The 22,544-nt window shown below is 44.3% G+C and overlaps 1 protein-coding gene across 2 annotated transcripts in view; it reads right to left on the reverse strand.

Annotated features, from left to right (window-relative positions):
• The window catches only part of LOC115153313 (spectrin beta chain, non-erythrocytic 1), a 115,688-nt gene continuing 93,144 nt past the window's right edge, over window positions 1-22,544 (reverse strand). The window contains exons 15-34 of one of the 2 annotated variants that reach the window (XM_029698633.1): window positions 20,523-20,725; window positions 20,093-20,183; window positions 19,675-19,821; window positions 18,924-19,187; window positions 14,776-15,000; window positions 13,930-14,019; window positions 13,458-13,742; window positions 12,188-12,318; window positions 11,346-11,550; window positions 10,874-11,248; window positions 10,445-10,689; window positions 9,161-9,299; window positions 8,881-8,965; window positions 8,526-8,722; window positions 7,786-7,886; window positions 7,425-7,479; window positions 3,033-3,235; window positions 1,752-1,925; window positions 1,593-1,635; window positions 1-1,405 (exon numbers count right to left, since the gene is read on the reverse strand). In XM_029698633.1, coding sequence (XP_029554493.1) covers window positions 1,202-1,405; window positions 1,593-1,635; window positions 1,752-1,925; window positions 3,033-3,235; window positions 7,425-7,479; window positions 7,786-7,886; window positions 8,526-8,722; window positions 8,881-8,965; window positions 9,161-9,299; window positions 10,445-10,689; window positions 10,874-11,248; window positions 11,346-11,550; window positions 12,188-12,318; window positions 13,458-13,742; window positions 13,930-14,019; window positions 14,776-15,000; window positions 18,924-19,187; window positions 19,675-19,821; window positions 20,093-20,183; window positions 20,523-20,725 — 3,462 coding nt within the window. In that variant the 3' untranslated portion in view covers window positions 1-1,201. The remainder of the gene's footprint in view (window positions 1,406-1,592; window positions 1,636-1,751; window positions 1,926-3,032; window positions 3,236-7,424; window positions 7,480-7,785; window positions 7,887-8,525; window positions 8,723-8,880; window positions 8,966-9,160; window positions 9,300-10,444; window positions 10,690-10,873; window positions 11,249-11,345; window positions 11,551-12,187; window positions 12,319-13,457; window positions 13,743-13,929; window positions 14,020-14,775; window positions 15,001-18,923; window positions 19,188-19,674; window positions 19,822-20,092; window positions 20,184-20,522; window positions 20,726-22,544) is intronic. The other variant, XM_029698634.1, reaches the window with a different exon arrangement.

Here is a 22,544-nt window from a genome sequence, read left to right on the forward strand (position 1 = left end):
TCATCTTAAAAGCAATTTAATGGATTTGCACATATTTAACAGAGAGGGCAAAAGTCTACGGGTGCAGATCCATCTACCTGTGACAATGGTCCATATTAAACTACATACCTAGAGGCGTCGCTATGGCAAACAAGCTTTCTCCCATCGTGGCATTGTTGATTGTGCAATATGAAGAAATATTTCATTACAATAGTTACAGTGACAGAGAAATGCACACTATTTATCAAATAGCTAGAGAATGTAGCAAAATGATAATATGCGGTGCTATAGCCAACAAGCAAGCAACCTTATTCCAGTATTTGCCTTAGAATCCACTTTTCTACTTAACAACAATGCTTAGTGTTTGTTTTGTACATCTAATTTTTATACTTTGTACTAAATATATTTTAAACATACATTATAATGCAACTCAAATACATAGGAAAACAATGTTTAATAATGTTTTGAAAAATGACAGAAATAAACCTTAAATCTGTGTTGTAGTTCTTCATGGATATCCAACATTCTGACTGGTTTAAGTAATTTCTTGAGCCCGAGTAGGTATAGGATTACATCTTACAATATTATGATCTTTTCATTCAAATTAATGTCATACTACCTTTTCGGAAAAAAAGTTAGACTATATTGAAGCTTATAATGGTTGTAGGGCTTGTTATTAGTAAGTGAAATTAAACTGTTTTTTAATAGTTTGTTATACACAAGTTATACACACAGTTCAAAGCACCACTGACTTTGCTTTTCAACCGCAGAAGAATGCAAGTCATCTTTCAAAGATAGCCTCACAAAACTGAGGACAGACCCTAGAAACTACATAGAATTACAAAAAGAACTGGGAAAAAACAACAAAAGCAACAAGTGAAAAGCAGAGATGAAAGCAGGAAAAGAGAGAGAAAATACAAAGAAATCTTAACTGGAACCCCTATCCTGTTTTTCAGCGGTGACTTCTGGATGGTTTACAATGGCAGCAGCCCAAAGCATCAAATCTACCTTAACATAATTGTTTGTCTTTTTTTTTGTTCCTTATCTTAAAAAAGAAAACACCATACTGTGGTTGACCTCTGAGCCCGGCTGTTGGATTGTTAGGCACAGAGTGTGGCGTTTTGGCTCTGAGCTTGCATGCTGGAGTCTCGCTTTAAGAGGAACAGGAGCAGGGGAGAGAAGAGAGAAGAGGAATGCCATTGAAGGGGCTGGGGAGGAGGATCTACTTCTTTTTGCTGAAAAGGCTGAAGCGTTTTTCTTTGTCTTTCTCGCGCTTGCCTGGGCTGGATTCGGTTGCCAGGGCAACAGAGGCGGGCAAGGTCTGGGCTCGGCTGGAGGCGGGGGTGCTATGACTGCTGGGGGTCATCTCGGTCTTATCAGAGCACGCAGCACTGGAGATGGCCTGCATCCACGAGTTCATCTCCTCCTGCGGCCCAGACGAGGATTTATCAGGACACACAACACAGATCACACCAATACATCAACACTCAGACACCCACGCTATCCTCATAAGAGACAGGGACTAAAGACAGCAAAGCATACACAACATTCACAGGAGGAAGATAGTCAGTCATTCATGCACAATGTACAAATTAAAAGCTAAGCAAGCTTACGTCATCTTTGGCTTGGAAGAGATACTCATTCCCATCTGTAGCTCTGTAAAAGGAAAATAAAAACTTGAGTAATAAGTCAAGCTAACTACTGTACTGTTTGCAAGATCATCTTCTGATAATAAAAGACACATAGGGAGCTATACAGCAAATAGCGCTTACTTCAGTTTGAACACATGCTTCTTCTTCTTGTAATCGAGGGCGATCTCACATGCAGCATCCTTCAGGCTGATGGGGATCTCGTTGTGATAGGGGATGCCCTGGCTGGCACTCTTAATGTCTTTGTAGAAGCCCATTTCCCAGTTGTTGATCACACAATACACATTGTGCCAGGATCTGAAACCATAGGAAACACAGTTATCAGAGTCTGTTCAGCTAAATAAAATGTTGGCATTATTGTAAGGGGAAAGTATTTGGCTGCATGCTCCAACTTGCATGAATATGTCCAGTAAGCATACATGTTCACTCCCCTATGTATTTATTTGGACAGCGAAGCTAAAACGTTTAATTTGGCTCTATACTCCAGCGTCTTGGATTTGAGATCAAATGCTTTATGAGGCGACAGTACAGAATGTCACCTTTTATTTAAGGGTGTTTTCATATCTTTTTCAAAATGAAAGCACTTTATGTAACTAGTTCCCTCATTTGAAGGTGCATAAGTATTTGGACAAATGCACTTATAGTGTATTAAATTTAGTCAAAAGTTTAGTATTTATTCCCATATTCCTAGCACACAATGACATCAAGCTTGTGACTCTACAAACTTGTTGGATGCATTTGCAGTTTGTTTTGGTTGTGTTTCGGATTATGTCGTACCCAATACAAATGAATGGTAAATAATGTTTTGCAAATGTTATTGTAAATAAGAAAATAATTAGTTTCTGAACACTTCTACATTAATGTGGATGCTACCATGATTATGGATAATCATGAATGAATTGTGAATAATGATGAGTGAGAAAGTTACAGTTACATGGTAGCATCCACATTAATGTAGAAGTGCTCAGAAACATATTCTATTCTTATTTACAATAAGCGACTCCAAAATTACACAATACATTATTTACCAGTCATTTCTACTGGACAAAACATCTGAAACACAACCAAAACAAACTGCAAATGCATCCAACAAGTTTGTAGAGTCACAAGCTCAACGTAGTCGTTGCGTGCTAGGAATATGGGACAAAATACTACACTTTGACTACATTTAATGCACTATAAGTGAATTTGACTATGTATCACCTTCAAATGGGGGGACTAGATACATGAAGTGCTTTCATTTCTAAACCGTGAAACAGATATGAAAATACCCTCAAATAAAAGGTGGCATTCTGTATTGTCGTCTCTCAAATCCAAAATGCTGGAGCATAGAGCCAAATGAAAAGATTTAGCTTCGCTGTCCAAATAAATACATAGGGGAGTGAACGTGAATTGTGTGTGTACCTGCTGGATGCCTTCTTGTTGTGACCCTCCCACTCATGTTTGCGGTGCAGGATGCCTTCCATCTGGTTGGCTGGGGTTGAGTCCAGGGACTTTGCCGGGAGCGTGGCAGCCTGGCTGGGTTTGCCCTTGCGTGCTGCACTGGGCGACCCGCCTGGGCTGGGCTCCGCCACCCCATTTACAATGTCACTTCCCTCCCCATTGTCCTGAGGTAGACAGAAACTGGTATTAGAGAAAGCTGGGGCTTGGTAGACAAAACACACAGTGGCGCTGGAAATCAGAGTTGGCTTCATGCATAGCAGGATCAGAGGCTGTGTAGAAACATTCAGTACTTTCCCTTTGATTGCTATATTATATCACAATGGCTTTAAGACAAGCAAAGTTAAGTAGAAAGGGGTATTCTATACGACAAGGCCTACTCTACTGTAAATGATACCAAAATAAATATTTTCATCACAATATGTTTCCTCATTTCCATGTGATGAGTAAAAGAGCCTCTGGGTAGGTATTTGAATAAATAAAAACGATGCCATTACACCAGCCTCAAATTTTTAAATGTGCCTCAATTTCACAATTATAGCCCAGCTTCATCATAAGATGAACGGCACACACTGAACGTTTGTGCTATTCTTACATCGTGTCTCAATCTCTGTGTCACCCACAGTGTCTCAGGTCTTACGGTTCAGTGCCTGGGGTGAAACTTATCACGTGTTTAACTCCATCTCAGTCTCTTTCTGACTCCTATCTCTAACCTCTCACTCCATCTTTCCAACACTGAGTGCCCTCTCCTTGGGACAGTTGATTTTTGTGATTTCTACACTAACTTGACTCTGGTCAAACGACTTAATCCGACTGATTCATCATGAACCTCTCCAACTCCATCCGAATCTTGAGACGAACAGCCTCTAAAATGACTCACTTACACTAACTCACAGTTGGATTCACTCTCACTTATACTAACTCACTGTTTGACTAGCTCAGATTCCGACCCATCTAAGCATGGTTAGGCGGAGACTTTGCAGATGCAGTAAAAATCAATTTATATAGATTCTGAGAAAAGCTGGGATCCTACAGATTTAGAAGAGCTTTGGTTTATGGGATTGGTTAAAATGGGACCGGAGTCCAGCCGAAACAGCGAGAGAAAATGTCAAAAACATGCACAGATCAGGGGTTAAGACATGCACACCACATTGCCACACCCACACAAAATATTGTTGGAGAGAAAGAGAAAGCCAGCGAAAGGGAGATAAAGTCCAAAATAAAATCCCAAACAATTAACACAATTGCTTGAACTCATTATTCATTTTACGGTAACATTATTGTAAAGTGAAGGGAAATGCAAAATTGGCCAGTTAAAAGATTTTATCACAACACACCCACTCCAATTTGTCACTTATTACCCATTACTGAGCTCTTCAAGGCTGGACCAATCGTGGACACTTTTATTGAGAGCTTGCCAGGCGATGGACAAATCCTGGATGCTTATACAGAGATCCTGCCATTGGCTGGACCACCAATACTGGACACGAAGGACTGCATCGCTGCCAGGTTTTGCACCGTTCGATTGGTGCAACATGGGACTGATATTTCTCACCACCTCTTTGTTAAATGTTCAGGGTAAAAGCTAAAATAGTTTTGGCTTGGGCTAACACTCATATAGGTAATCATGTTATCAATGGTCACATCTGCACCCTCATTTTATCTCAAATATACTCTCCAAGCTTTTAATATGAATCCAGTTACCGCCACATAAATACGTAAAGAAGTCTGATCACCTCAAAGTTTGATTACCCTGAAGGAGGATCACTTTGATAGAAGTAACTGTAGTTATTTTAGAAATTATCCTTATGCAGAACTACAAACACTAAACTTAGAATTGCTCAAACATTGATCTCTCAGTTTGGATGGGTGCCTTTTTACACCAAAGCAAAATACCTACCTAGATTTATTGTCAGAAGTCTACTGAATAAATGATATCTACAAGACAATTCAAATTAAAAAAATAGTATGAAAAATCAATTACACTTTACTTGACACCCAGTGTCATAACATGTTATAACATGGTCATAACCATAACCACAGCTGACAACCTGTCATAATATGGTCATAACACTTATGACAAGTTATGTCAGCTGTTATGACATATTATGACATGATTATGACTGCGTGTTATGACGCTGGGTGTCACGTAAAGTGTTACCGAAAAATATTTGAAAATAGTATTGTACATCAATGTGTATAAAACCCCCCTGGGATGAAAACAGAAAATACACACAGAGAAAAACACAAAAACAGTGGGCACTGAAAGTGAAAGGTGATTAACAACATGTTAATGACATGCAAAACAATATACCGCAACATAAGACATGAGGACAAAAACAGTGTTATTTTGTAGACGGCACAAGGACAACAAAAACCGGACATACATGGGGAGTGATTGACTCTAACAATGTTTTATTGGGGAATGTGCGTTAGTGGGTTGGGGATGCTGAAATGATTCAACATGCAACATAACCAGGAATAAAATGAAGATCTGATGCACAGAGCTAACATGAAGAATGATATGAGAACAAGCAGGTAGGTACCACAGAACTACTGAGACCCAATGACTGGAATAAATTGGAATGTGCTTACACCCCTCTACACACACACACACACACACACGCCATGACTGGAACAACCCTACAAACAGAATTACGACGGTGAAGCATAGTGAAATGAATCATACATAGTGAAATGGTATTTGAGATGGTACTGTCTGACAGTGGTATGACATGTGTGGTATGGATGTGCAGGTCATGTAAATGGATGGACATCTGGGGCAGATAGCTACTTACTACTTTTGATTTCCTATTCTCTTGAATTTTATTTAACCTTTACTTATTCAGGCAAGTAATTGAGATAAAATCTAGTTTGCAACAGACCTGGTTGATTTGATCTGGGGAAACTTGAAACCTGAGACTAAAGAAGATGATTTAACTGCATTACTGAGGCAACCATTAAGCCATGAATTTTGTCTGTCAGTTATTCAGGTTCCACACGGTAAGTTTGAAAATAATAACGTACACAAAGAGTAATATCATCAGGGATGGAGAAAGGAGGAGAGGAGTGTCGGGCTGAGAGGCGGAAGAGAGAAGAAGAAAAACAGGGATAGAAGAGAGAAGGGAGAGAGAAAGAGGGGAAAGGAAAAATAGGGAATAAAAGACTAAAACCTGATAGAGGGAAAAAAAAGTTTGAGATAAAGAAAAGATACGAGGGGGGGCAAGTAGGGCATGTTCTTCTTTGTTCCCACGGACACACACGTACATACACACCCACACACAAACACACTGTGCTCATTCTCATTCTAGACTACGTAGTGCTGTAGTGCTTCTGTGTCCCGTTATGCCTTTCTCTGAGGTCAATAGGTCAATAGATCATGTCAATCTACTGTGAATACAATTAAATAACTTATTTTTTGGACCTTTTGCTCAAATCTCAAAATGTTCATTTTGGAAATGTTGTACTGCTTTTGAAATAGGGTTGCCTAACTCAAAAACGGTTTAATCTTCTTTCTACTTTCTCATTTGATCTCGGCCCAGCTTACATCTAATCAGTAAACACTACAGTATTTAGCTGCAGCAATGGAGGCTGCTGAGGGGAGAACGGCTCATAATAAAGGCCAGAACGGAGCAAATGGAATGGCATCAAACACCTGGAAACCATATGTTTGATGTATTTGATACCATTCCACTGATTCCGCTCCAGTCATTACCATGATCCCGTTCTTCCAAATGAAGGTGCCACCAGCCTCCTGTGAGCTGCAGCTAGCATTTATCAGCCGTCCTCAGCGGAGTGTTCGATCAGTATTAATAAAGGTACCAGTCGGTTTGAAGGAATATGAATGTATAAAGATGAAAGCATAAATAACTATACGATTGGCCCAAAAAAACTAAATCTAGTACCCTGCTACTGTTCATCTATGTTCAGTCCTGCAACATCCTTGTGATAAAATAAGACTAGGTGAATAAAAACGACAATAAATGAAACTGCAGTCAGCAAAGCTAAATTCCATTAAAATACATTACGCAAATAAAAAAGAAAAAGGAATAATCAAGGTAGAATTAGTATAGTCTCCTGTAATGGAATTAGGATACGGCTAAATGGTAAATGAGGAATAAGTGTGACTAACTAACTGTCAGAACCATTGGTGGTGGGGTGGGGGGGTGAGGGGGTGGGGGGGGGTCAGGGGTAGAGGGGTGTACAGTCCTCTCCCTGTGGTGGGGGCAGGGGGTTCAAAGGGCAAGGGAGGCATTGGGGGGTCACGGTCCAGCCCGCCCGCCTTTCTCGCCCAGTCCCAGTCCTGCGGGTCTGAAAGCTGGTGTACTTTTGGTAGGCTGGGGAGCGGTAACTAACCCGAGGGGAGTCCTGGTCCGATGGCAGTCCGTTCTGAGACACCTGCTCACCCTCCCTGTAGGGACAACACACAGAGACACAACAGTAAGTCTCAAACATAGTGCAGGATAAACACACTGGGACAGTCATAACATACAGTATAGAGACAACAGTCAGTCTCCAACGCTGTACTGCAGTATCTATAAACACACACAGAAAACGGTTAGCCTCAAACACCGTACTTAAGTCTTTATAAAACACACTGGGATAGTCATAACACCAGAATACAGCATGCCTGCTCAGTCTAAACACAGACACAGAGCAGACACACAAGCAGACCAAACACATTATTTCAGTATGGTGCTCCAGGCTCATATCTTACTTCTGCTGTGGCGATGCAGTGTCAGTCTGAGTCTCTGCAGGTGGGGGATTTCTCCTCCTCTCCTCCTCCTCTTGCTGTCTTCTCACTTCCAGTAATTCCATCTGCATCACGAACAGACACACATCATTAATGACCAACAGAATTTGTCCAATTGAAATGTAAACATTTAAGTAATTTCATTAAAGGTGCAGTCAAAACATGATTTTTCTGTGTTTTATATATATTTCCGCACTATGAGGTTAGAATCATTCTGTGAAATTGTGAAAATGATGATAATTTCCCTTTTAGTGTAAGAGCTGTTTGAAAAGGTCGCCTGAAATTTCAGCTTGTTTGGCTGGGTGGGTTTTTTGGATTGCCAGGTGACATCACCAGGCAGCAGTATACCTTCATAGACCAGTTTGCCCTCCTCTCTGACAAACAGCTAGTTCAGGTTACACATCCTTCTCATTCGGCTCCTCTCTCAGAACACTCCCACAGTCCTAGCAAAATCCTTGCTTGAGAAATTGCATTTTTGCTAAGAAGCTACTTTTGTTTGTTTTCTTACAATTTTTATTGAAAACAAATCACAGCAAGGTACTTCATTGCATTGGAACTTTACGTCACGATTTGACTGACAAACAAATAGGATGAGAGCATTGCAGATGTATGTCTAATCTAATTAAAAACAAAATTGATTGAGTTATTGGATGAATGGTTTAACTGACAGCCCAGTGAGTTGTGAACACCCCCCGTCCTCTCACCGTAGTCAGCCGTTCCAGCGCAGAGAACCGCTCTTCCCAGGTGGCAGCTGACTTCTCAAAGGCCTCGTGTCTCTTGATGAGTTTCTCCACTTCATCCACGTTCTGACCCATCTCCCTGCTGGACAGGTACGGCTCCTGTCCCAGCAGCCACGACTCGGCCACACCCGCGTCCCTTCCAAATTGGTGCACCTCCAGAACTGGGCAGAAACACAGCTAGTCACACACCACGGCAGTATAAAGTAACGGTGATACCTCTGGAAATACCAAGGGACTGTGGGATAATGCTCGGTGAGCCCCAAGGCACTACTCTTAGCTAATACTGTGCAACAGACTGAAAACGATTTGATAGAATTACCCAATCTAAGCCACTCCCATCTGTCCTCCCACTTGTCAATCATGTCTTTCCTCTTGTCCGTCAACTGTAGTAACTTCTCTTTGATCTGAAAATGGAAGGAAATTAAGTTAAATGAGTCTAAAAACACCATACATTTAATGACGCAACACAAAACCAGAGGGAGCCACATTTCCATCCGGAGACTGAAAGAAGGAGAATGGGGGTGAAGAAAGAAACAGAGAGCGGAGGAGAGAAGGAGGTACGAATCTGTGAGGGTGTTATGAAATTGTTGGCCCCTCACCTCCTCTAATGCGTAGTGTTTCCGTGCCAACAGGGACTTGCCCAGCTCGATGCAGTTGGTGAAGCTGTCGTTACGGGCGTCGATCTCAGCCTTGATGCCCTGGTGGTTGTTCATCAGGAGCTCCACAGACGACACATCCCTGAAGACACAACAATAACCCAGTTAAACACACTGAACACACCAAGGTCCTAATGTCCTTTGGTTAGGTTACCTGGGGTTTAAATTACCCAAGAAATGCTGCTTACGTTGCTACTTACGATGCTAGCATATGTTTTCTAAAACCACATGTACATAGAGTCCAGACAGGATGCTGACACCCAGCGTATTTCAGTGGACTACAGCCTTCAACATAATGATGTTCCAGGGTGAGTACCTGGGATCACGCTGTTATCAAACTAAACACTAGTCTACTCTAGTCAGGATAGGGTGTCATTCTCTCAGACAGTGGAAACAGAGCAATGCAATTATTGACACAAACCAAGTCTCTCAATTCCCCTCGCCCACCCGCTTGTTTTCCTCCTTCACCCCATTAGCCATCCATCTTTCTTCCCCCTTTCTTTTCCTCCAGTATCTTTTTTCCACTTCCCCTTACATCATCATTAGCCCCCTATGTCTGTCTGTCTTTCTCTTATCTTTTCTATTTCTGTCTCCTCCTATCTCTCCCCCTCTCTCTTCCTCTCTCCCTCTTCATCCGTCTCCATGGTAAGCTGCTGGCTGAGACTCAGCTGAGAGGCGCAGATAATGAAGGCCTTGTCGACCCTGGTGATTATCACAATTACAGCTGAAACCAGAGCCAGATAAGGGCTTGGTGTGCTGCTGTCTCCCTGAGAGGAGGAGACATCCTGGGACATGAATTGAGTATTGATACACTGAGTATTCACCATTTTCTGCAGCTGCATCTTCAGTGGTTATAAAAAGGACCATCCGTGGGTGGCAATACATTCAGCTGAGCCTTCAGTTGAAAACCTGAGCTACACCACAGTGCCAGAGCTACAGTAGTCATACAGAGGGTTGTTTAGGGTGAGCTAGTGAGGATAACTTTGTAAATCACAACAATCAGAACATTGAGGATTAGATACATAAATCCAGACCTGAGAAAGTGTGATTACAGCGTAAGCTGCCGACCGAAAGCTGCTTACAGAAAACTACAGAGATTACTCACACCTTCTTTTCTGGCATTTGTTGGGGAGTCGGTAGGAGAAACAAAAATGTGTACTGCAATAATGCCAAACTATTAAAAGAACCAGCCTGAGGCAAAACCGCTTCCCGTCAGGTTCACGGTACCTAGGCTTCTCCTGAGCCTCGATTAGGCGGATGACGTCCTCCATCCAGAGCATGAGGTCTCGGACCATGCTGAAGAAACGGAACTTGTCGCCGGTGTCGAGCAGTCTGACCCTGCGGCCGTCACAGGCCTCCAGCAGTGTTCTCCAGGCCTCCAAAACCTCACCCTCTCTCTTTTGGATGTCATCAGCCTTATCTCCGGCATAGGCAGACTGCAGGCGCACAGCATCCTCCTGCAACATCCTCACCTGGGGAGGAAAAGGGAGAAATATGGGTAGGCAGATACTAAGTGTTGAGAAATCTTGTCTATGACCTGTGAGAGATTCACCTTATAGCTGCACATTTTGGTTAAGAGAGGTTAAGGCTGTAGTCTAACCTCTGTTTTAGGCATTTTGGCTTTCTGGCTCCGTCTCTCTGGTGTCATTGTCATACCTGTGTCCCCAGGGCTTGGATGTCATGTTCAAAGGTGGTGTGCATCCTCTGCAGGGTCTCCACTGTGTTCTGGTCTCGGCCCAGCTCCTCAGGCAGCTTCTTGTGTTTGTCCAGGATGCGGTTGAGGATCTCCTTGGCGTCGTGGTAGAACTTGTGCAGCTCGAAGGACGCCGCCAGGATCTGCGTGCGTGTGTCGATCAGCTCCAGCAGGTCGGCCCACGCCTCATTCAGCCCGTCCTTCCACTCCGCGATGGTAGCCGCGTCGGCGTGGCCCGAGTTGATGAGCTCGTCCGCCAGCTGGTTGACAGTGTCCACACGCTCTTGACCGATGTTGCCCGTGTCGCGAGCAAACTCACGGAAACGCTCCTGCAGCATCTGTAGAGGGAGATTATCACAGCAAAGTCCGAATGGACATATTCCGCAAGATACTCTGGCAACAGGGGAACATGGGTGGCAGGGCGGCACTACATACCGTGACATGTTCATAGTCCTGTCCCAGCTCATGTGACCCAGCCACCACCTCCCTTTCAGCGATCCACTGCTCCAGGTCATCCACCTCCCTATTAAGCTGAAAAAGACGGAACCTCTCGTCCAGCTTCCCCCTCCTCTCCTCCGACAGGTCCTTGAGCCCCGCGTACAGCTTATCCACCTGGGACTGACGCATGCCGATCCGTTCACTACACAGCAGGAGGAGGAAGGAGGAGGCAGAGAGGGAGGGGGTTAGGATATAGGAACTACATTATCCTATCCTCACTCTCTTCTGGGATGCTAAACTGTCAAGGGTTAAACCTCTGGGTGGTTAAATCCTACTTCAACTCAGCAGGAGTGGAGCTTAACCTTACACTGATCTAATGTTAGTTGTCTGGTACTGACTAACCAGTCTGGGTTTAAGCCCTTTAAGGGATAGTTAGGGATTTTGGCAATGCAGCCCTTTATCTACTTCCCTAGAGTCAGATGAACTCGTGGGTACCATTTTTATGTCTCAGTGCACAGTTTGAAGGAAGTTGCCAACTAACATTAACACAATTGCTAACTAGCATCAGAGCAATGACTGGAAGTCAATGGGAACAGCTCCTGTAAACTTTCAGTCATTGCGCTAATGCAAGTTAGGATTGGCTTGCAAAACTACCTCTAACTTCCTTCATACTGGATGCGGAGACATAAAAATGGCATTCACGAGTTCATTGCCAAAATCCTGAACTATCCCTTTAACGTTCTTTAGTCTGAAATTGGTGAATAGGATCATGGTTTCAACTTCCAATTTTCCCTGGAGGGGATTGTTAACCCTGAGGATGAGCCCCTGAGACCCCTCACCTTTCTGGGTGTCCGGCAGCCGTCAGGCCCCTGCTGGTCTTGGAGAGCTGGTGGACAGTCTCAGCGTAGTCCTCCACAGCCTGCTCCAGGATCTGGTGCTTCTTCAGCATGGCCACGGAGCTCTGCTCATCCTACACAGAGACAGTGACAGAGTCAAGGTACAGACGCAGACAGTGAGTGTGAACAGGCACATACAATCAGTGTAGAGAACACACTATCAACTAGAAATAGACTAGTCTCACAGAGATCCAGTCCTGTAGAAGGAGAACGTTAAGGAGTCAAGGACAAATGAAATGATGGCCTGGAAGACTTCTCTCTGCCTACTCACCTTTCACATCCAATACCACACAGCCCTCGCTGAATCTCAAATCATCCCCTCGCCCTTACCAACTCGCTCAGACGTCCCTCCGTTGTCACGCGTTGCTAACAAAACTCCAGAGAGCGGTGAAGGGATCAATAAACCCATCAACTTCAGGACACACTCCTGACTTCAATGATGCAATTCATGTTCCACTTTTAAATAACAAAACAAGCATGAAATTCAAATGAACAAATCCCTCTAACAGTTGAACATTTCATTTGGGAGGTATTTTGTTTCTTTTGTGTCAAGTCTTGTAATCAGACACAAACAAACGCATGTGTCATATAATTAGGCATGCCTCTCAACTATTTTGTATTTTGATGGGACAGCTCTGGAGCCTGCAACCTTGCTGGCTTGGTCGAAGAGGCTATCAGAGGTCTTAATTAGCTCCTATACCCTCAATATTTTTCACTCCTTCAGTTTTGGGACAGGAGGGCAGAGCATCAAGGAAAAGGGGAAGAATTGGGATTTAGCCTGTTTGCCCAAGTCACTGCCCTTGTCTTTCACCCTCCACTGACTTCTTCATTTCTCCTCGTGACAATGACCCACTTCTGCCTGGTAAACCAACAACTTACTGGGTAATGGTCATAGACCTAACTCTACCAAGTGCAGCAATACCCCTGGTACAGTTTCAACCAGCCCTCCTATCCAGCAGCTTTGCCCTGTTATAAAAAAGCAGCTTGCCCTGTAACCAAACACAATTTCCTATTCAACTTTGCCCCTACTAATGATCCATCCCAACAAAATACTGGAGTGCAACCCACCAGTCCTAACCAAAAGCCACTTTGTATCTCTAACGTCTTGCTACTCATCCTATCAGGTCCAATCACCATCCTAATTCACATTCAAACCCCATTCTGATTGCTTATGAATAGCAATTTTAGCTTTCTGACCCACTGCGCCCCTCACCTTGGCTTTCTCCTCTGACATCATGTAGAGCTCCTGCTCGCTCATCCAGGCCTCAGCCTCGGCAGCATCAAAGTAGTACTGCTGGGCCTTGTGGGCCTCCTCCAGGCGTCCATGGCGTTTGCCCGTCTCCTCCAGGATCTGGGCCCACAGGCGCCGCAGGTCGGCCAGCCGCTGGCGGATCCCCTCGCCACTGGGGCTGTTGTCGTCATCCTTCAGCACCTGCTGACTCCGCTCAAAGATGTCGTCACAGCGCGGCTGGTGGCCCTGGATCTCCTTTTGCAGGGTCTGGTGGGGGAGAGGTCAAAGGGCAGCAGGTCAGAATGATGTCAGCTGCTTTAAAAGTACAGTGGTTATCTGGTACAGAAATAGATCTGTCACTGGATTCTAATGGTAGTACTGTAAATGCTAAGAGCTCATATTCTATGGATGGAAATACTGTTCAAGGTTCAAACTGATGGAGTTTGTTTCTTACCTGGTTTTTCTTGATGAGTAACTGGACTGTTTGCAGGTTGTTTCCGTGGTCTGTAGATGTTGCCAGTGGCATTCTCTCTTCAACCCAGAGCTAAGAGGAAAACACAGAAATAGGTAGGAATCATTTTCGGAAGACTGATACATTGATGTAGCAAATGCAATGACAGAAATTAAACTTAACAACAACTAACCACTTGAAAAGCATGATTTGGGCAAAGCGGTTGTTTTTGTAAGCATTTTAAATGCAGTTGATGACATACACAGATGAGACATCAGTTCCATTCAGAGACCTAACCCATTCATTTCAAAACACGTGGCCTGCTCCTTCTTGCCTGTATGAAAGGAGTCAATACAGTCATTACAATAATGAAGAGACCCGCACAGCTATGAAAGCATGCACCTGCTGCTACTCTTAGTGGGTGCCTTCCCTCAAAAGAGGAGAAAAAAAGACTTAAAATAGTGATTTTTATCACTTAAATCACTTCAGACACAAGAGAACTGCTCTGCTGTTCAGCTTCTGCTGCTATTCCACACTACCATAGGGCAGGGATTTCACACAAGCACAAACCAACATACTGTAGCCTATACACATTTGCATAAAAATACAATTAACATTTGCACAAGTAGGCATACAGTACATCATCTCTTTTACTCGTTCTCTGAAACACACATGCACACACCCACACACAGACAGACAGGCAGACACACAAACAGACAGACAAAAGGCAGACAGACAGCCACACAGACAGGCAGACACGCACACACAGACAGAAATGGATCACAGAATCAGACAGACAGAATCAGACAGACACACGATGAGGCTAGATGAAAGGTTTAATGTACTTACGATCTCGTCCTCCACGTCTCTGTTGAACTGGTGGATCTCGCGGGAGGCCATGAGGTTTCCCTTCCTCTTCTTCAGAGGGTCCAGCAGCTGCTGGAACTTCTTCTCCACGATGCGGCGCTGGCCGTCCACCTCGTCCGTGTCCTTCCCCTCCTGGCTGAGGACCTGGGCCTGGCTCTGCAGCTCCTCCACCTCCTTCTGACGCACCTCCACCTGGCTCTCCAGCATCTAAGGATGCCACACCAGGAGGAGTGGAGAGGAGAGAGACAGTCATAGCATGCCCTCTCTAGCTCCCTCTCTGGTCAGCCCCCTAGCATGCGTTCCAGAGTTCTCCGTCTCGCTTGTGGTCTAGGAGTTTCCGATCGAACAAACAGTGGAAATGCACTCCCTCTCTCACATGCACACATTTTAGGTCTGGGTTACACAAAGGATACCATGGGTACACAATCTTTAATTACACAGTTAACCAATAAGACACCGAGCTGGCTCCTCCACACATCATGGCGAGGGAGAGATAACATAATTGGGTGGGGGGGTGTATGTGAGAAGCATGGGCTGTTACATAACGTGGTTTGTCTACTCACTACAGCGCCACTCGCTAGTATGAATAAACTATCTGCATAATAAACTATGAGCCAACACGGCATATGTGTGCGGTGTAGCTTATGCTGCAATTTTCCTAATTATAGGAAAAGAGAAAACCTAATATCAGGCTTAACATTTCGCTCATAGTTTGGCTATGCAAGTGAATTTATCCTCAGGTCAATTACTGACATTATACTTTCACCTAATATGAAACCATGATGTAAAATTGTATAGAAATGTACCATTTACCTACACACCAATCAAAGGGAGAGGAAAAGAGCGCAGTCCTATATGGTGACATAACATAACCGTGGGAGACATACAAAATGTCAAGCTCCAGCAGTACCAAGCTATACAGAGGCTGCTCTAGCAAACAAACAGCAGAGACCTGAGGACACCATTCCAACCTGGAACTGAGCTCCCAGGCTTGAAAGGACAGACCAGATACAAATTCAATTAGCACTAATGTGTGAAGTAAAAGGGCTTTTGGCCCAACAAGTGTCCTCTGAAGCCCCCTCCTGCTGTTCAAAGACCATTCACTGGCATTTTCTACAAGAAATCTGCCTCCAGAAATAAAAGCTTCTCCCAAGTGGGTGTGACACCTACTCCCATTGCCTGCTGCACTGCTGCTTGGATTCCACCTGGAGATCTGTTCACCGTCTGCCCTGGTTGTCTCCCCCTGTCTGGTACAGGTACCTCCACCACACTCACCCCTCTCTGTTCACCGTCTGCCCTGGCCTGTCTCCCCTGTCTGGTACAGGTACCTCCACCACACTCACCCCTCTCTGTTCACCGTCTGCCCTGGTTGTCTCCCCTGTCTGGTACAGGTACCTCCACCACACTCCCCCCTCTCTCCCGAGCTTTCGCTCGCCTCCAGCACACACGCACTGTTGGGGCGAGTGACTCTGAACTTAAAATGGCTAACCCCAAGTCGTTATATATTAAAACATTTTCTTGTGCATTTTGCTGTTTTCCTCATGACTCCTGCATACTTTGTTGACTACAAACTTTCTTTACCCAACCACAGACTATGTTCCCACACTCGGGACTCTGACTCTCTATTGGTTACACAGTCTTTTGGCCTCCCATCCTATTCAGACCACCTCTCACCGTCTTTGTATTCATGTTACCTGATGAAATTGCTGAACAATATGATCTTGTTGCCATCTGATGCACATTCAGATGTCATAAATCAGCTCTGCAGAGCTCTCTGTCCTATGAGCTTTCCCTGTACTATGCCGTGCCTTGATTGTATTACTATTGATGATATCTGGTAATGTGCATGTACACCCTGGCCCATCTACAGTTGCTAGCCCCATTTCTGACGTGTGCTCTGATATCTGATTAACTGATTTCTGCTGTCATAAAAGCCTGGGTTTTCTGCACATTAACACTAGAAGCTTATTATCTAAAATGGATCAATTGAAAGTGTGGGTTCACAGCTCCATTCCAGATGTGTTGGTCATTACTGAGATGTGGTTAAGGAAGAGTGTTTTTAATACTGATGTTAACCTTTCTGGTTATAACCTTTTTCGGCAAGACAGATCTTCCAAAGGTGGGGGAGTGGCAGTCTTTACCAAGGATCAGCTTCAGTGGTCGGTTGTCTCCACCAAGTCTGTCCCCAAACAATTTGATTCGCTGGGTTAAGCATTAAACTTTCAAATAGCTCTTTGTTGACTATTGCTGGGTGCTATCGTCCTCCATCAGCACCGGCCTGTACCCTACCTGCCCTAAACTCTCTCCTGGCCCCTTACACGAAGTCTGAATTTGTCCTGCTAGGTGACCTAAACTGGGACATGCTTAAACCACCTGACCAAGTCCTAAAGCAATGGGACTCCCTAAATCCTTCTCAGATTATCACCAATCCCACAAGGTATGACTCCAAACACCCAGAAAAGGCTACTCTCCTCGATGTTATCCTCACAAATAATCCTGATAGGTATCAGTCTGGTGTTTTCTGTAATGACCTTAGTGATCACTGTTTTACAGCCTGTGTTCGTAATGGCTGCTCAGTGATACGACCTGTCCTGATTTGTCTTACGCACTTGCTAAAAACTTTAACGAGCAAGCCTTCCTTCATGAACTGGCCTCTGTAAAATGGTATAGAATCAGCTTGATCCCCTCTGTCGAAGACGCTTGGACCTTCTTTTTATATTTTCAGTGGTATTGTTAACAAACAAGCCCCCATAAAGAAAATGAGAATTAAAAACAGGTTTAGCCCCTGGTTCGACCGTGATCTTGCAGAGTTACTCCGCCTCAAGAACTGCATTTGGTGAAAGGCTCGGCACACGCATACTCAGGCTGACTGGCTATCGTTCAGGCAAATGAGAAATAAGTGCACTCAGGCTATCCGGAAGGCCAAAGTTAATTACTTTAAGGAGCAGTTCTCTCTCTGTGGGTCTAACCCCAAGAAGTTCTGGAAAACAGTTAAAGACCTGGAAAATAAACCCTCCTCCTCACAGCTGCCCATGTCCCTTAATGTTGATGATGTGGTTGTTACTGACAAGAAGCACATGGCTGAGCTCTTTAATCACCACTTCATTAAATCAGGATTCCTATTTGACTCAGCCATGCCTCCTTGCCCGTCCAACATTTCTTCATATCCCACCCCTTCTAATGCGACTATCCCTGATGCTTCTTCCTCTTTTTCCCTGCCCCGCTACAAAGTTTCTCCCTGCAGGCAGTCACTGAGTCCCAGGTCCCAAAAAATCATCTGGGTCAGATGACTATCCAACCCATGCTAGATTACGGAGACATAATTCATAGATCGGCAGGTAAGGGTGCTCTCGAGAGGCTAGATGTTCTTTACCATTCGGCCATCAGATCTGCCACCAATGCTCCCTATAGGACACATCACTGCACTCTATACTCCTCTGTAAACTGGTCATCTCTGTAACCCGTCACAAGATCCACTGGTTGATGCTTATTTATAAAACCCTCTTAGGCCTCCCTCCCCCCATCTGAGATATCTACCAGAGCCATCATCCTCCACATACAACACCCATTCTGCCAGTCACATTCTGTTAAAGGTCCCCAAAGCACCCACATCCCTGGATCGCTCCTCTTTTCAGTTCGCTGCGGCTAGCGACTGGAACGAGCTGCAACAAACACTCAAACTGGACAGCTTTATCTCAATCTCTTCATTCAAAGACTCAATCACGGACACTCTTACTGACAGTTGTGGCTGCTTTGCGTGATGTATTGTTGTCTCTACCTTTTTGACCTTTGTGCTGTTGACTTTGCCCAATAATGTTTGTACCATGTTTTTGTGCTGCTACCATGTTGTGTTGCTACCATGTAGTTGTCATGTTGTGTTGCTCCCATGCTGTGTTGTCATGTTTTCCTGCCTTGTTATGTTGTCGTCTTAGGTCTCTCTTTATGTAGTGTTGTGTCTCTCTTGTTGTGATGTGTGTTTTGTCCTATATTTATATTGTATTTTTAAAAAATACCCCCGTCCCCGCAGGAGGCCTTTTGCCTTTTGGTAGGCCATCATTGTAAATAATAATTTGTTCTTAACTGACTTGCCTAGTTAAATAAAGGTTACATAAAAAATAAAAGTACAATACCTGTTGTTTCTTGAGCAGGATGTTGACGCTGGTCAGATCTTTGCCGTAGTCGTCTGATTGGATCTGTCCATCCACTCCCACCAGCCACTTGTCCAGGTCGGCACAGCTCTGGGTGAACAGCTCGGCCTTGTTGGCGTCAAACAGACACTTGGCCTTAGTCTGGGTGGTGGACTCAAGGTCATCCCACATCTTATGGAGTGCTGCCAGCTTTTCCTTCACCATGGCCTCGGTCTCCGGCTTCTCAGCTATCAGCTGCATCCCGTCCTGGGATTTGGTGGGAGAAAACCATGTTAGGACATTATGGAGATAAATAGATCTACACTAATATCATTCAGAAAGGAAGACACTGGACATTCTTTCAATCTGACCTGAGCAATGTGACTCTGCCCACAATCACTCATGTAAACAAGCATCAATACTAAACTTTCAAACTACTAGTTCTAGTCTGCAGAGCTATTGTGCTGATTCTGCTGAAAGCTTGTTTTGCAATTAATTCCACTGAATACGAATATAATAATAGCCAACGTGGTTGTTATGACTTAATCTCTCTGCATTTAGGACTAAAATATCCACAGGAGAGGGCTGTGCTTATCAGACTGGAGTGTTTTGGGGGGCATATGCATCTTACACAGGGTAAAAACACACCCACACACAGAGCTTAAGGGCCACGCACACTTACGAAACATAAACAGGGAGAAGACATGCAACGAAATTGGCAAAAAGATCAGACACCCATCATTTAGTCACTGACCTTCTCGATCTTGTCCAGCCACTCCTTGTTGGACTGCAGCTCGGCCATGAAGGCCTGGTGTTTGAGCCATTTGCTGTGGAGGTTCCTGGCTTCATCGTACGACATGTCCTGAGCCGTGAGCATCTTCTCATTGATCCACAGGGACAGCTGCACACACCAGAGAGCCAATCAGTTAGACAGACGGACACACACAGACTCATCCACACAACCACAGCTTGGCACCATCCACAATTACTTATAAATTCCACCTACAGTACTGTACTCTATAGAGGTGGTAGGAGGAATCAGTGGGTGTTCGGGTTTCCTTGTGTGTGAATGAAGTGCGGGGGTAGCCCTAGCTGGCCGATATGGGTGTTGTGCAGTGGGGGGCTGGGTAAGTGAGGGGTGTGTTGTAAGGGTTTGGTAGGGGGCAGCTCACCTCTTGGCAGTCCTGAAGGAACTTCTGTAGGTCTCTGTTATCCTTCAGCTTACAGAGAAGCTCACTGGCCGCCAAGCGGTTCTTCTTATGTCTACACAAACAGAAGGCCAGGGGTTAACACGTGATGGATTTAGCACAGAGAGTAATGGCTCAGAAACATATGTTTTGTGTATTGGTAAGTGTATTGGTAATATTAACACCTAGATAATGTTAAGCAAACCTGACAAGTGCTATACATACAATTTATTATATGCATGTAAATCTTCATTTTATGCATGTAATTCAGTTTAATCTATGCACGTAACATCGCTGCCATAGTTATCACTGGAGTAAAACACATTCACAAGATGGCTACCACAAAAATCGGCCCCAGTTCTCCAAATACAGAATAAATCAAATTGTATAGCGCTTTTTACAAAGCATTCAATACCTCTCATCGATAGAGTCCACTTTCTCCTGGATGCGGTCAGCGTTGATGTTTTTGTCACTGACCAGTCTGCGTCCGGTGTCCACCACGGCATTGATCTTCTCCTCGTTGGCGTCCATGGTGGTCATGAAGTCCTCCTGCTTCTTAATGGCGCCCTCTGCCCCCTCCAGAGTCGTGGGCATCTCAGTGTGGGCCAGCACGTACTCCTGAGAGAGTGAGAGGAGGGAGAGAGAGGAGGGAGAGGGGGAGGGAGAGAAGGAGAGGGTAGTAGAGGTGTTAGTGAGTGTGCCATTCGGCACTTGATCAAGAACAAGCAGGTGACTCTCGTATACTGTAGCCTACTTGTAGCATAGTAACAGCTGACATGGCGTTTCTCTCAGAAATCCTTCCAGAGGACTGAGCCCACAGAGGGTGTGTGCGTCTGATTGGCTCTGATGTGAGCGGCGGTGCTGAACAGGGCAGTGATGTCGAGTCAGACACTGATCAGACTAATACAGCCGTCTGCATCTGTTAGCATCACACTAATAATGAGAGCGGGGTTCAATCCCTCGGCTAGACCACACAGGAACGCACACACACCCTGACACATGCGCACACACACACCTACTTTCTTTAACCAGTTGCATGAGAAGGAGGACATTATTTCACCAAAGTTGAGTAAACTCCAACAGTGTGATGCATGTGATGCAGTTGCTAGTCGCAGTATAAATCAAATCAAATGTTATTGGTCACAAACACATATTTAGCAAATGTTATTGCGGGTGTAGCGAAATGCTTGTATTCCTAGCTCCAACAGTGCAGTAATATCTAACAATTCACAACAATACACAAAGTAAAAAGTAAAAGAATGGAATAAAGAAATATATAAATATTAGGACAAGCAATGTCAGAGTGACATTGACTAAAATACAGTATATACATACAGTTGAAGTCGGAAGTTTACATACCTTAGCCAAATACATTTAAACTCAGTTTCACAATTCCTGACATTTAATCCTAGTAAAAATTCCCTGTCTTAGGTCAGTTAGGATCGCCACTTTATTTTAAGAATGTGAAATGTCAGGTAGAGAGAATAGTAGAGAGAACGATTTATTTCAGCTTTTATTTCTTTCATCACATTCCCAGTGGGTCAGAAGTTTACATACACTCAATTACTATTTGGTAGCATTGCCTTTAAATTGTTGAACAAGGGTCAAACGTTTTGGGTAGCCTTCCACAATAAGTTGGGTGAATTTTGGCCCATTCCTCCTGACAGAGCTGCTGTAACTGTCAGGTTTGTAGGCCTTGCTCACACACGCTTTTTCAGTTCTGCCCACAAATTTTCTATAGGTTTGAGGACAGGGCTTTGAGTTGGCCACTCCAATACCTTGACTTTGTTGTCCTTAAGCCATTTTGCCACAACTTTGGAAGTATGATTGGGGTCATTGTCCATTTGGAAGACCCATTTCGACCAAGATTTAACTTCCTGACTGATGTCTTGAGATGTTGCTTCAATATATCCACATAATTTTCCTACCTCATGATGCCATCTATTTTGTGAAGTGCACCAGTCCCTCCTGCAGCAAAGCACCCCCACAACATGATGCTGCCCCCCCCATGCTTCACGGTTGGGATGGTGTTCTTCGGCTTGCAAGCCTCACCCTTTTTCCTCCAAACATAACGATGGTCATTATGGCCATTTTTGTTTCATCAGACCAGAGGACATTTCTCCAAAAAGTACTATCTTTGTCCCCATGTGCAGTTGCAAACCGTGGTATGGCTTTTTTATGGCGGTTTTGGAGCAGTGGCTTCTTCCTTGCTGAGTGGCCTTTCAGGTTATGTTGATATAGGACTCGTTTTACTGTGGATATAGATACCTTTGTACCTGTTTCCTCCAGTATCTTCACAAGGTCCTTTGCTATTGTTCTGGGATTGATTTGCACTTTTCGCACCAAAGTACGTTCATCTCTAGGAGACAGAACGTGTCTCCTTCCTGAGCGGTATGACGGCTGCGTGGTCCCATGGTGTTTATACTTGCGTACTATA

Source organism: Salmo trutta, chromosome 18 (assembly GCF_901001165.1).
Source record: "Salmo trutta chromosome 18, fSalTru1.1, whole genome shotgun sequence".
NCBI classification, from domain to species: domain Eukaryota; kingdom Metazoa; phylum Chordata; class Actinopteri; order Salmoniformes; family Salmonidae; genus Salmo; species Salmo trutta.